Consider the following 15,331-nt stretch of genomic DNA (forward strand, 5'->3'; position numbering starts at 1 on the left):
AAATATTGAGTTGGGTGAAAAATAATAATGACTTGCAAATTTCTTTGGTGGGGTTGTTGAATTTGAGATTTTGTCTCAATTTTTGGGAATTAAATTGAGTAGCTGATAGAATCATTTAAAGAATTCCATTTTATGAAAATTAATCTTTGTAACATAATTGTAAAATTGTATTAAAAAAAATCACACCACAATACATACATCATGAAAATAATATTGTCTTTTCTTTACCTTTTGTCCATTCTCCGCCGATAATATCTCAAATATTGTGATTTGATTTTTTTAGTACAATTTTATAAATATATCTTGGAAATGACAAATCAAGTTCAAATCTCTATCAAATCAAAGCTCGATAATATTTAACCAGGGTTACATCCCTAAATAAATTATTTCCATTATTAATCATCTCATGCATTAATATTCAAGGATATTATTTATTGAAAAATTAATTTAAAAATGCTTTCGATAACATAATTAGAAATTGTTAAAGCATGGCACATGAGTTGCTACCAGGCAGTACCAGCCTACCACCATGTCCATATTTGAGTACTTTTTTTAGGGATTGAAAATGTAAAAAGACAGCATTTTTAGAAATATTTAAATTTATTTTGAAAGTGAAATATAGGGAAAATAATAGCATTCTACTTTTTGATTCTTTAGACTAGGGGATGGATAGGGACAATGCACGAAACAATATGCTATATTTTCAATACAAAATAAATTAATAATTAAAGAATAACGCAATGATAATTCTACCTAATTAAAACTTCTTGGTATAATTTATATCTCCAAAAACACAAGGCAGGAATTGATTCAACTAGTTCATTAAAATCCGCCACCCTAAGTCTATATGTATTGTTTACCTTATATATTGGGTAGGCTCGATGATTTTATATTTCATAATTTAAAATAATTAATATCTAAAATAACTCGATCTTAAAATTCAATTATAGCAAACTCTGATTCGATGGGTTTTTTTTTTTTTTTTTTTCAGTTGATTAAAACCTCCCAGCCCAAGACTTTAGCTACTTTGTACCAGCCTATTTCATTTCCTTGATAATCTTGTTAGAAACATTTATGTCTCTTCCTAAAAAAAGAAACATTTATGTCTATAACTTTTTTATAGCATGAATATCAGTCGTTTTTTAATCATATAAATATATGTCCTTTAACTATATCAAGTGAGACATTTAATATCTGTAATGAGATGTCTCACGTATCAATTTTGTGAGACACATCTTTTATCTGATTTGATTCATAAAAAATATTATTTTTGTTTCAGATATAAAATGAGTTGACACATCTTACGAATATAGATATTTGAGATAATCTCACGGAGACATACTCCTCAACTATTATAATATGGTATAGTGTAGATTAGTCAATGACTTTTAATTTGACTTATGGTTAACTTAAGAGTGTATATTCATTCTAGAGATTTGATAGCTTTTTTAAAATCAAATATTTTTATGAAGTTGATAGATTTATATTTACTTTTGTACAACTTTACATAAGTTTAAAGATTTTTACATAATGTTGAAGATTTATTTTGCACAATTTTTTTGATATTTCTGAACTCTTTTTTATAGAATCTAATGAATTTTTATGAGGCGTTTTTTATTTGAATTAACAATTGAACGTGAATAACTTCTATTTATTTAAAATATTTTTATACATCAATATTTTTTTATCGATTTATTTATGAAAGAATAAGTCAATATTAAATTTGATACAATTCAACTTCAATTATTCGAATCATTTCAACAAATTTAGTTACTTAATTAATATTTTTTAAAAATACTTAACAATGACATGTAGATATTAATAAATAATAAAATTTAAAGTAATTTCATTAATTCTAACTTTTTTTTAGTAAAAAAGCATCTCTATTTTGTTTTTTATAATATATTTAACCACAAAATTAAATAAAAAATTAATTGTACCTGAAAATATAGAATAAAGACTTTTAAGTATTTGCAACTATTGTAACTTTATAGATTTTTTATATATTTAATTTCATATAATTATCTCATTATATATACACACACACACACACACAAGATCTTATTGATGAATTTTGAGTCATAATCAAAATCAAGCCACAAATTAACAAAAATTACAGAAAAGAACTAAAATATCGAAATTTACATAATAATTAATACAATAAATAAATTTTATTTATTGAAAATAATTACTTCAAATATACGGCCAATTAAATGTTATAATTGTTTTATTACGTAATGTAATAATATTTTTATTAAAAATAACAAATATGATTTTAAATCTCTTGCGTTGTTGTGATCAGAATTCGAAAAATAAAAATAAACGGCGTTAGTTAATTTTAAACAATCATAAATAAAAAATTAGCAAAAAAATATACGTTTCTAAAAAATAGGAAATAAATATGGAGAAAGATAAGAATAAATTAGTTTCTATATAGATTATTTTTAATAAAAATGAATGTGAGTATACATGAGTTTGAGATATTTTTTATTTAAATTTTATCTAAATCTTTAAGCCGAAATAAAGATAATTTTTGACATTTTATAGTTGTACATAAATTTTAATTCTTGTGCTTAATAGAATTTAATGAAGTCATTAAAATCCATAAATATTTTGCATACATATATATTATCAAATCAACTAATTGAAGAACAGAAACAAATTTATCCTTAATTTCACCAGAGTGTGGCATCTCATGTAGCGTCCTTTATTTGGCTAATACAAACAATAATGGAGCTCACTTGCAACAATAGCAATAATGGAGCATGTGGCCTTTGATTGCTATTCATTTCTCTTGACTACATCAGATTTGGATTCGACCAAACACCTCAGTGTTATCACATTACATTTTTCTATCAAACAAAATCATATTATTTGTCATTCTTTCTATAAACAATGACTATAATCTCATTGTACCGACAACAGCAGTACCTCGGAAATTTGTTTAAAATTGCAAAATATTTTGAAACATGTATGATTGTCAAGAACAACTGAAAACTCAGTGTCATCAATTAATATTGAACTATTTCACACAACATCAAGTTTCTATCGGTCCTGCCAGTGAAACAAAAAATCACTGTTTTTCCCTCCTCAGAAGTATCTTCAAAATTACGGAGACGTGCAAGAAATGAATGCTGAAATAAGGAAATTCAAAGTGTATCTGGTCTACTTCTTTTTGCCTGTTTTACCCTCTTAATATTTCATCAGCATATTTCTCACCTTTACCTTTGTATGGCTCTGGAGGTCTCCATTTCCTAATTGAAGATGAGAATTGGCCAAAGGCCGACTTGTTATATCCGCTAACGGCTATGCTAGTGTTATCTTCCACCTTCACCTGGATGCACTCAGGGATTTCCATTCTTACCGGATGAGAAAAAACCAAGATTGAGAACATTGTCTTTCCCTTCAACCATAGCTCGAAGTCCGGCGCCTATCAATTGAAGTCTTTTCTCGGATACTTTAGAAACACCGACCACCATGTTATCTGTCAGGGTCCTGAAAAGTATTCAAAACTCTACAATTATATCAGACCAAATTGTTAGGGAAATTATGTACTGTACGTAAAGTATTCAGCATCTAACAAATCTATGTTCACATGAAGAAGAGCATATACACAGCCTAAGGGGAGCGGTTTATGTTTGCTTTCTTTATAAATTTTGTGAGGTTCGATTTTTAAATCAAACCAAGCACTTGACCATGCATTCATTGGATCGCCGCAGTACATGAAAGGCAATACCTTTTTTCTTTGCGTTGTTATAGACCATTAGGATAACAATAGGATTTACTGTAAAGAAATTTTACCGAAGTTATGTTTTAAGAACTGAAAATGATGACAAAAGAAGGTTGCAACCGAAATTATGACAGGAGAAAAACGCTTTAGGCCAATGATACACGTTTTAAAACACTGGTTTTGAGGTAAATCATTTGGTATCTATCATTGATGCTCATTGAGATTTTGAGTAAAAAAGAAAAAATAATAATGTTTGAACTTCATCTGAGCAGTAGTACAAGAGAAAGTTCAACAAAAAACAAGGAGGCAAGCCGCAAGAGTGACATATCCCTGGCAATTCTTAAGCAATTCCGAACACCAGATAGATTCATTCAAAGTCAACTTTCACAAAGGCAGAAAGAAAAGGGGGCTGACAGGGGCTGTTGCCCCACACATCATAAATTTCATGGTGGATTCATGTATTTCAATGCATAAAATATATAAAAGAAAAATATGAGGCTGCAGTATCATTTTCTAGTCATCCATGTAAAACAGGGAAACAACACTTCCCTCTTGATTTCCTTTTCCCAAACAGGACGAAGCAAAAATTTAATTGGATCAATTTGAAGGCAAAAAGTTGTATTTTTCTTGTTCGGCCTTGTATTTTTCATCAACATCTTCTTGGAAGTATCCATGAAGATTCATGGGAACAATAAATTAAACATGCACTGTTCTTACCGCGAAGCTAAAAACAGGTCATTTCAATGGATTTGGATTCTTTGTCGTGGAAGATTTTATTCATCTTTAATTGATGATCTTGCATACCCTTTCAAACAAATTTAAAAAGTTATCAAATAAATTGATATAATAAATTTTATGATCTCATATAAAAAAAAACACAATATATGATGATGTGATTTCTCCTTACCACACCTTGTAGTTTTCTGATATTAATATCAAATTTGAGACATTCTAAAAATAATTATAAAAATTCCTATCCTCACTACAAAACCAAGTATTTTCTCTTCTTATTAATTTTGAATATCAAGTATTTTTATTATTTTAATATTTTTTTCCTCCAAATTATCTTTCCCTTATCGTATAATTTATTGTTATTTTTTTTTCATTACAATCAATATATTTCTTGTCATTTTAATAATTAAAAAAATCAGACTCATGCAGTCTCGCCTCCAAAAAAAATATCAAGAAAGCTCTTTCCTTTTGCTGAAATGGGCAAAGATTATATTGCTAGCCGGTAAAAATACTAGTGATGAGAAATGAAATTTTTATGCCAATTACAACCTAACATAGTAGTTGTCCACGTCGATTGGATAAATATTTATAGGAGTCATATATATATATATGGACTTGGACAATCTTCTCCCTTGAACTAGTTTTTGGGGTTTGAGTTAAGTACAAGTCTCAATTTTAACATGGCATCTAAGCTCAAGTTCCACTGTTATGAGTTATAATGCTTATAGTTGAATCACCTTTTGTATTGTAAAACTTCAAATTCTAGATGTTCATTCTTGGACTTGAGTGCGTGTGTTAGTTGTCACACATTAATTAGTTAAAATCCACTTGAGTTGCATGTATGAATTTGGACAATCTTCTCATTTGAGCTAGTTTTTGTGTCGAATTAGGTCAAAATCTCAATCTTAATATAATGGTTCAAAAAGCCATGAATGGAGCTTAATTACGGTTTTTATTTCCAATATATTCCAACACCTCTCTAAGACAACTTCTTGTGGCGACCATGTAATGAAAATTATCGAAGAGGTAATCCTGCAAATCATCAGCTGTGTATTTGACGTGCTTTTCGCTAATATGATTGATATGTCTACTTTGAGGGACGAGATATGCAGGCCGTCTCTAAGCCGGACATCCCGGACAGACCACCCTGTTTGGTTCTTGTAAACCTCCTCAAAGGCGAGATAAAAGCTCTGCAGCTTCTCCTTAAGAATGGCCCTCGAAATAGAATGCGAACCGGGATGTTGGATCCCGTAGTCTCTTAACAAGGTGAGGATCGAGCTCCAAGTAGCTCTCTCGTAATTCATCGCGTGCTGTTGCAATCTCCAGTTATGCCTTCGAATCCAGTCGTCGCCTAGGACTGTTCTGAGTTCGGATTCCTTAACCTTCTTGGTGATATAATGTATGTTATTCGTCAAGAAAAGGTGTCGCAATGCCTCGTCTTTGTATAACTTAGATTTTTCGTCGAGGTTGGATTCAAGATTCGAGATGAGGGATCTGAAGCGTACGACCATTGGAGAAGGGTAGGAGCTCCCATTGACATTCTTCTCCTCCTCACTAACTGGGCTCGAGTCAGGTGAAACTGACGTAGGATCTTCTTTTTCTCCGTCCTGTAATACGACATCGAGTGCCTTGCTGTAATCTGTAAGATTCTTGACGTAATTCAACACATATCTGGTAAGCGGGTGAACTACACCGCCAGAAAAGGCATTAGTTGATGGATTTGAGGCAACAGCTTTCTCAAATTCGATAAAGGTTGCCTTCGGACAACCTCCCAATCTCTGCAGTCTGCAGGACATATTCACATTCGGTTCTAACACATGATCCAGCTTCATCAGAGTACATTTAATATCTGGAATGAGATCTGCAGGAACCTCATACATGTCGAGAACCCGCATCAACTTTTCAGGTTGATGGGGTCCGATGGCTATGGCTTTCACCAAAATTCAGAAGCTTCAGAATGGCAGTTTTTCCTGACTCGGCAAAGCAAACTGAACTAAGAGATTCAAGCTCTCAAAAATCTGATCAGTCAGTAACTTTTCACTAGCGAGATAAACCCGCAGAAAGATCTTCATGGCTCGAATCCATTTCCTGATTTTCGAGTTCAATCCATTCCACTCCATTTTCAGCACATCTTCAATGCTAAATTTCTCCACTTCAAGGATTAAAAGGCATTCATCCAGAGCATCTTTTTGAACATTAATAAACGCTTGTGAGCATTCCCTACCATAGTTCGAATCATACATCAAATGAGCGATACATTTTAGGTCACGAATCACACCCGGATGCAGCAGTTCAATGATGTAATCTTCCGAGGCACGGCCCATGCTCTCTCTTTGGACTAAATCATCAAATGAATGATCCCTAGATGAAATAACGGAGCCTGCATCGATAATATCCTCCTCATTAGAACAAAAAGACATATACTCCAGCTCGAAAGGCTGCCTATTTTGAATCAGTAAGATCTTGAACTCTTCTTCTAGCCTAGCCATTGCTGTCTGAAGAATATCATGAGCCCTACGCAGAAAAGCTAAGTCGTCGCTGCTGTTATTTAAACTCTTATGCTCCAACATCTCAATCAACTTTCGAACTTCATCAACAGCTTTCAAATACTCATAAGCTTCTTCAGGTCCACAATCCCGTATCATAGATTGCTCCTTCTCCCAATTCATGATTTTATCTTGAATCTTATTGAGCTGCTGCTCGAAGTCATCAAGACACCCATCCTCTTTCAATTCTTCATTTTCGATTTCATGGATTCTACTTATATTACACAAATGGGAGCCTAAATTTGCCAAGATTCTCCTAGCTTTGTCCGTCCAATCCTTTCTTGATTCTTCTGCTTTCAGATTTGCTGTACTGCACCGGTATCGTTTCTACACTATCCCCCATAACCCCAAGCTTAACAAATCCCAAAAGATACCCCCAGTAATATGATTTTTACAAATAGCAAGGAATTTCCAAATGCCCAAAATCTATGATTTTCCAGTAAATTTCTACAGAACGCAGAGATAGCGAAACCAGCTCAATTCGGCGACCACCATCCACAAGGCAACCATGAAGATCTACTACTTTAGATCAACACAAAATGTGGAGGGCTGACACTAAAAACTGAGAACGCTTGCGCAAGATTGACTACAGAACCAATCTATTAAAGTAGCAATACTCGTGAAAGCACAGAAACAACACAAAGTTTTCAGGGTTCACGAATCTTTCGAAATATCTTCAAACCCGGATACGAACACGCACAAAAAAGTGTGTATCTTGAGTAGATATGGTAAGGAAAACAACAGAGGAGAGATAATTACGATTGATCCATTATGGAACAGTGATTGGAAAAGGTGCTTTGATTTTGAAAAATGAATCACGTAGATTGAATTCTGAGGAAAAAAGGCTGAATATTTTGCTTCCCAAATTATCAATTTCTTCGAAGTGCTTCGTGGCTGCTGGCTGTTGGCCTTTTGATCTTTGACCAGTCTCCTGTCTTCGTGAAAATACTCAGAGAAAACAGTCAATTCCAATCTGCATTAAGAAATTAAAATGCATTACAGAGCTTCGTTTCGTTAAAGAGAGATGAAAATGTGCAATGGACTTCGGAACTTTCTACAATTTACCGCGTGGACGGACGCATGATCCGTAACTTTGGTTGTTGAAGAAAAAGAAAGCAAGTAAAAAGTTATGTTCCGTGAGACCGGGATTAGCTGGTTTTTCGAGTTTGGATCCCTTACGTGTGTTGTAATAAAAAAAAGTTATGTTATGTTTGACTTTCAAGTTCATGTTAAAATTAACCTTTCGAAAAATATTGTGTCGTTCAATTTTTACAGATTTTTTCCCCTTATTTTTTCTATATATAATGTGTGATCGCTTCATTAAATCATTGATGTTGTCTAGGGATGACAATTTCATTCGAAATGGATAGAGAATTCGATATCTGATCTGAATGGAGGAGAATATGTGAATTTTTTTACTCGATAAAATAAATTAGTAATTAGGTATGAGGATTTTTGGATATCAGGATGGTGGGGGGTCTCAATCATATCTATATCTGATCCAAATACCTGATAAAATATATGCATATTAGTAGGATGAAATGAAGAAAATTATTAATATATAGTTGATTATATTTTTTTAAAACAATGAAGTTATGATAAATTGTTTATAATATTTAATTTGTTAATTTTTATATTTAAGTTTTTTTTTTATTTTTCTCAATAATTTAGTGAATATTCGTATATTACTCGAAATATAATTTAAATTTAAGAAAATATAATTATAGGTAGTACTACGATATTTGGATAAAATATAAATATTTTATCATTCAACGAGTACAAGGATATATATGAAATTAAATATCCGATAAAGACGATGATATTGATGAGTTGAACATAATAAATAAATATAAGGATGGATGATATGAATTCTTTTTCAAACCGGACTAATGGATCATCCCAGTGTTGCCTAGGTGCATTGGATTTGGCTCCAGAAAAATAAACAGATTAGGAGTCTTGCATATTTATATATTTATTTTGTTTTTTTATTTCATGTTATCAAATTTTTTTGCTATGTATATTCTAAATTTCAACAATTTTTGTCATTTTTTTTATAAGAAGTGTTGATATGATGATGTACATGTAAGTGTTATATTGACGTTTGTCACGTCAGTAAAATGTTTAAAATTGTAAGGAAAAAAATGATTAGAACTGAAATTTGACATAATAGATAATGAAATTTTCAAATAATCGAATATATAAGACGGAAAAATTCAATTTTCTTGAAATTTAAAAAAGACATGGTTTTCGGTTTATTGGAATTTGGGTATTAAATAAATTTACTTTATCAATTTTAATTAATCTACTTTGCCAACTTAACCCTCCATTCACCCCGAAGGCGCGGTTTCCTGTGGCATTTTTCTTGGACAATTCAATTCAAATATATAAGATAAGGAATGAGATCATTGAGATTTCGAGAGTCCTATGTTCTTAAGTTGCGTATCCAATAACTACCTCAAAATCCACTTACATAACCAAGTTAATATTTAGTTCGGTAATATTATCATAGCAAAATAATGGGTTGTCAACCTCTTTTAATAAAATATTATATATATTTATTTATTTATTGAAAAACTTCATTATGTTCCCCGAAGACGGCGCCCTTTAATTCTAAATTATATGACTAAATCAAGAAAGTTTCAATAAACCAGCCAAGTGCGCAATAAAATCTTAAAAAAATAAACTTTTTAGAGATTTAAAGGTGTGAAACTAATAATATTAAAAGAAAACACGACACGAACTACTAAAACATAACATCGAAAAAACACAAGACGAACGAGTGAAATATAATTTTCTGTTTCATGTGTGAGAATTATCCCGCGCTTAAACTTAATTTAGCTCATGTTCATGAATTATGAGTAACAGATGCATTTAATTTGTGCCAGAGAAAAAAGAAGAAGAAAGAAGATAGATTCATGACTTGGGTAGGGGCTCCCCTCGTAGAAATGATCTGAACAGCTGAAGCGCAGCTTTCGGCTTGAAGAGTGGTACTTCGTGACCCGCCCCTCTCACTGTCGCAAATGTCAACCCTTTGTACACCTCGCTCCATCCTCCAACCTACGTCATTTTATAATCCATTTATTATGAAATCTTGAATGTCGGCTTAAAGTTCAATACTAAAACAACTTAATTTCTGCATCAAATACAAAACTCTATTTGAATTGAGTTTTGCTTGCCTTTTTTTTGTATATTTATATTGGGATTTAGATGAATTCATAATGTAGCCTAGAGATTTGGATGTTATTTGGTACTTGGCTCACCTGTTTGTCGACATACCAAGGGTACCAAGGAACTGTGGTGTCTAATTTGAGTTGTGCTAGAGAATATCTAGTGGCTGTCACGGGCACAACTGAGTCCACATCCCCGCTGCAAATCAAGGCACCAGCGAAATCAATCAAAATTTCATCGCTTATGTTTCTTCGATAAATCTTTAATTTTTTTTTAAAAAAATACCTAAATACCCAGATTCTCAATCCGGCCGCGATTAGTTCATGGTATATCGGGAGAACTGAGTTGTCTGTATCGTTCCAATTGCGATTCAACGTCTCACTGCAAGCGGTCCATTTGTATGGAATCCGGCCTGTTGTGTTAGCATGGAGAGCTTTTTGCACGTCCGGTCTGTTGTAGTAGATCTCAGCATATTGTTCCGTGCAAGGATCATATCCCCTCAGCTTTCTAAATATCTATGAATATAAATAAAATCCATACGAGTTAATTTTTTTATCAAACCAAGAATATTTAAAATTTTCATATCATAGTGCGCTACTCCTAAAATTGAAGAATTTTATTTTATTGAAGGGAGAATAGTAAACTTTGACTAAATAGAAAATGAAAATAAAAATTAGATCAATTTATGGAATGCGTACCGAGTGGGGTCGATGGGGCAAATGCATATCGTGTCGAGTTGGTCCAGTGGAGGCGTCGGATTTGTTGCAAGGCGGAGCGTAAATGTTGTATTGATCAATGCTGCCAAATTCTTGATCCATGGCGTAGTAGTATACGGATTCACACTGGTTCGATTCCTTCTGTCGCCGGAAATCGCAAGTGTTCATCAGTTGGTGGTAGGTCTTGTCCGAGATCATGGCGTGGCTCCACCAATAGTTCACCGTCCCCAAGTTGTCGTAGTAGTTGTCTGTCACCGCATTCCCCACCTAAATTTATTGTATGTGTATAAATTATAATGCCAATAAAACTATTGGTCCTTGAAATTAAATTTAATTAAATGCATATAATACTACTACTGAATTAATGACAAGTGAATTACCATAAATCCCTTGAGATTTATCTTGTGCTTGGTTTTGGTATTATAATGGACGATCTCTCTGGCCAATTGGGGGACGTAATGTCCCGCGTAACTCTCTCCCGTCAAGTAAATCGGCCTGTTTTTATATCTCGGGAAACGATCCATCCATCGGACGAGAAATTGCAGCGAGTCCTTAGCTAAAGTTTTATAATATTTCAGGTTTTAGTTCCATTTAAAACAATGTCTTATTTCATATTTGGGCATGAGCACTTTTCTTTCACTTACCGGTACGAAGATCTCCGGTGTCAAAGAGGTCCGACGACTTATTGCTGTAAGAAAACCCAACCCCAGCCGGAGTTTCGAGGAACAATAAGTTGGCAAACTTGTTCCATGAATATTTGTTGAGATATAAGCCCGAGGCCGTTTTGTTGATCCTGAATGGCCCTATTTCTTCCGACGCACCATATGCCACAGAAGAGCATCCCGGACCTTTTTTTTTCGACGCCAAATATATTAAACATTATATAAATCTTAATTTTTTGCATATAATTTTTATTATAGAGACTCAATATTTTGACATAATCCGACAAATTATATATATAGCACAATGAATTATTAGAATAATTAATTTGTAAAATAAAATCTTGTACCAAGTTATCGGTGAAGTTGGTAACTATTGCTTTTATATAAATCAAGAATTGAATGAGGGAGGCATCTGAATTGTTGCAGCACGCATGCTGACAAATTAATTTCAATCCAGAACTGTAGCAGATGATGAGACCAATAAATGAGAATTGTTCAAAGTTAGTTCCCAGCATTCAATATATGACGTGCTAAAACATACCATTTTATTTTTTATATAACAGAAAGGGAAAACGTATCTCAATTCAAATTTCATGTTTTCAGAAAATATTTACCATCGGAAAAGAAGAAAATAGTGTTTTTTCAACTCTTATTCCAAAGAATTATCTAAACCTAACTTTATTGGCTAATTAGACAATATAATATTCCTTTTATACACATTATAAACCAATCTCGAACGAATATATTTATAATTATACCAAGATTATTAACTAAATCAAAGCTCGTTGAAGGCAAAGCTCGTTGTCGTTTTTTTGAAAACCACCGACGAACTGAGAATTATTGAAGGCAAAGCTCGTTGTCATTTTTTGACGCATGCCATCTTCGTACGTGTGCTGGATGCTCTCATAAATAATTATATTTTAGAAACATTTTGTGTAAATATTATTCAAATAATTTATATTATTTTATAACAATAGACCCTAAATAAATTCATACAAATTCACAACCGAGCTGAGATATATGCCCCGCACACTTCAAGGGACAGGTAAATCATGCATGAAGCTAGGTTCTATATGCAGATTTTTTTTTTTTTGATATATATAATGAATTTAAAAATGATTAAATAATCATTTAAAAAATAATAAAAATTACCTCCATTGAGCCAAATAACAAGAGGTTTTGAGGAGGGTACTTGAACAGCCTCTGTAAGCCAATAAAAGAGGGCTCTGCCCGCCGCTTCACTGACCGTAACGTAGCCGGAGAACTGGTGAAATGCGACCTTAGGCTGGCTGGGCAGAGCTAGAATCCGGTCAGCTTCTTCTTCTTCATGGCTAGCGGAAGCACTGGTTACACGCAGTAGTGCGAGAAAAAAGAACACTGCAGCCAGAACGGAAAGTAGACCATAATTTCTTTCAGATTTTCTCGCCATGAAATAGAATTATTTAAAATGAGGGGAGGAAGAAGATGGAGGTGTATCAGTTGTAACTATAAAAAAAATGAAATGCGGTTTCATTAAATCTCTCTGTGTGTTTCTTAGTGGTGATCAGTTTGAAATAAATAAGGAGGCAGTACAATTCTTGTTCAAAATTTTTTTTTCCTTTTAAATTTTATCTTATTTGATATATACATTTTGAGAGTAGCTATTTTAATTTTAATAACTCAAATACTGTGTATGTATATATATATATATATATATTCAATGTGATTATGATACGGTGAATATGTAGGTTCGCTAATGTTTTACTTCTTTTACTACATTAATTTGGAAAATATACTTTTTTTATATCTTTCATATTTTTTTGTCTTTTTGTCATATTATCACTCAATTTATGATCTTGTTATACTAATTTCATTTTTTTTTCATTTTAAATTATTTTTCACCGAAGTATTGATATATCAGATGTCATATCAGCACTTAAGCGCCATGTCAGAAATTTCCGGTTACATTATTAGTTTTTTGTGTCACCTCAACACTTTCGATATTATTTTCAAGTATTTAATTTTTTATTTTTTTTTCATAAAAACAATCCTACTATGCACTTGGGACAAAAAATTGATATATTTTGAAGAAAAGTCGTAATTACTTTACAGATATCGTAGTTAACTATATAATAGTATATACGTAAAAATAGATATAAATAGATCAATCTTATTGATATGGCCGGACGACTAGATCAGTAAATTTGGAATATATTAACCGAATAGTATATAATAACACCCATTTCAACTTTATATATAATAATTAAATGAATAATAATGAAGAAAATGAGATAACTCATTTACGATGTTTCGATATTCACAATATACAACAAAATATTTATAAGCATGTGAAATAACTCATTTATGATGTTTTCGATAGTCACAATATATATGATTATCATTATCATCTAGCTCAATAAAAGCCATTTTGCTTGGAAATTGTGTATGTAAATTAAAATCTCGTAGCACCCTTGCAATTTTGCATGATTATTGGTTTAATGGGTATACGATTACTTAAATAATTAATTCTCGAATTGAATTTTATAGTGTATAATAATTTAATATATGAGAAACAAGCACCGTATATATAAAAAGTATATAGATTTTATCCATTTAGTGATCATACCCAACTGAAGATTTAACACAAAATTTGATTTGGTTAGAGTACCACAAGTGGTTAATATTGTATGGACTTTAAAACGGAAAATGCATGACCAATGTGTGGTCATGTATATTTGTTGTTTTGTGGTTTTGGTTTTCCATATTATTAAAGTTCGGCCTTAGTATTGTATATGTCGATTTTTGGTAATTTCAGCCATTTTTCTTTGAAAGTACTGACGTGACACTACACACGTCAGCGTTACATTGGTTTCATGTCAGCACTACTTCGTAAAAAGACTGAAATTATCAAAAAAATGTAATGAACTAAGATTGTAATTTGACAACATAAAGACCAAAATTAACAAACTTACATAACTAAAAATACGATTTTTCCTTTTAAATGATGTTTATGAATCTGTTGATAGAATAATATATAATGTATGTAATTGCAAAATATTGAAAGTGAATGCAACCCCACATGTAACAATTTCCCACAAACTAATATTTACTCCAAATCAAAATTTTAGGGGTTCCCACTGTCAAAAAAAATAATTAATCTTTAATAAATTAAAAATTTTGGGGAAAGAATTCATTTGATATATGTCCCTTGTCGTGTACGAAAAGAATGGATGGATTCATTTCTTTTGTTAAAACAGTAAGACGTTTCCTAAGACGAGCAAAGCCCTCACCATATCTATTTTTAGAATTGCATTCTTTACAAATAAATTTGTTAGAATGTCACGAGGAAAAAAACGTCATTATTTTATTATTTTCCTCAAATTAGAAATTTCCGTTTTAGATGACCATCAATCATCCTTACCACAAAATTTTATATATGCTCACTCTTCTAATTTTAGAGTGAAAGATTCAAATATATATCTCTTTGTATGCATACGAAGTTGAATCGTAATCGGATCGTGTCGGACTCCAACAAGTATAAATGTTTATGGTTACGATACAGTCGAGGGGCCGGATCGACTAGTGTTGTTATGCGCGCTCGTGTCATTCTCATATCAACACTTTCTTGGACGAGTATTATCACAAAAATTTTGATTAATGAGGTTTACTTGACTAGTATGATTAGCAGGCTATTGCATCAGCACAAGGTTATCTAGTGTGTACCAATAATAGCAAATGCGGATGTCATTTTTATCAAAAATTAAAAGGAAAAAAGAAAGAATTTTGCATTGTCAAGGT

At 32.1% G+C, this 15,331-nt stretch overlaps 1 protein-coding gene and 1 pseudogene across 1 annotated transcript; both read right to left on the reverse strand.

Moving 5' to 3' along the window:
* Window positions 1-5,292: 5,292 nt before the first annotated feature.
* On the reverse strand, window positions 5,293-8,090 carry LOC142544114 (exocyst complex component EXO70E2-like; annotated as a pseudogene).
* Window positions 8,091-9,788: 1,698 nt separating this feature from the next.
* LOC142548895 (serine carboxypeptidase-like 25) lies at window positions 9,789-13,075 on the reverse strand. The gene is made up of 7 exons (XM_075657564.1): window positions 12,707-13,075; window positions 11,537-11,740; window positions 11,273-11,448; window positions 10,875-11,159; window positions 10,462-10,691; window positions 10,269-10,374; window positions 9,789-10,065 (listed from the first exon to the last, which is right to left on the reverse strand). The coding sequence occupies exons 1-7, from the start codon at window positions 12,981-12,983 to the stop codon at window positions 9,922-9,924; spliced, it is 1,422 nt and encodes a 473-aa protein (XP_075513679.1). The 5' UTR covers window positions 12,984-13,075; the 3' UTR covers window positions 9,789-9,921.
* Between the last annotated feature and the right edge of the window lie 2,256 nt (window positions 13,076-15,331).

The sequence above is a fragment of the Primulina tabacum genome, chromosome 1, assembly GCF_025594145.1.
Source record: "Primulina tabacum isolate GXHZ01 chromosome 1, ASM2559414v2, whole genome shotgun sequence".
Taxonomy (NCBI): domain Eukaryota; kingdom Viridiplantae; phylum Streptophyta; class Magnoliopsida; order Lamiales; family Gesneriaceae; genus Primulina; species Primulina tabacum.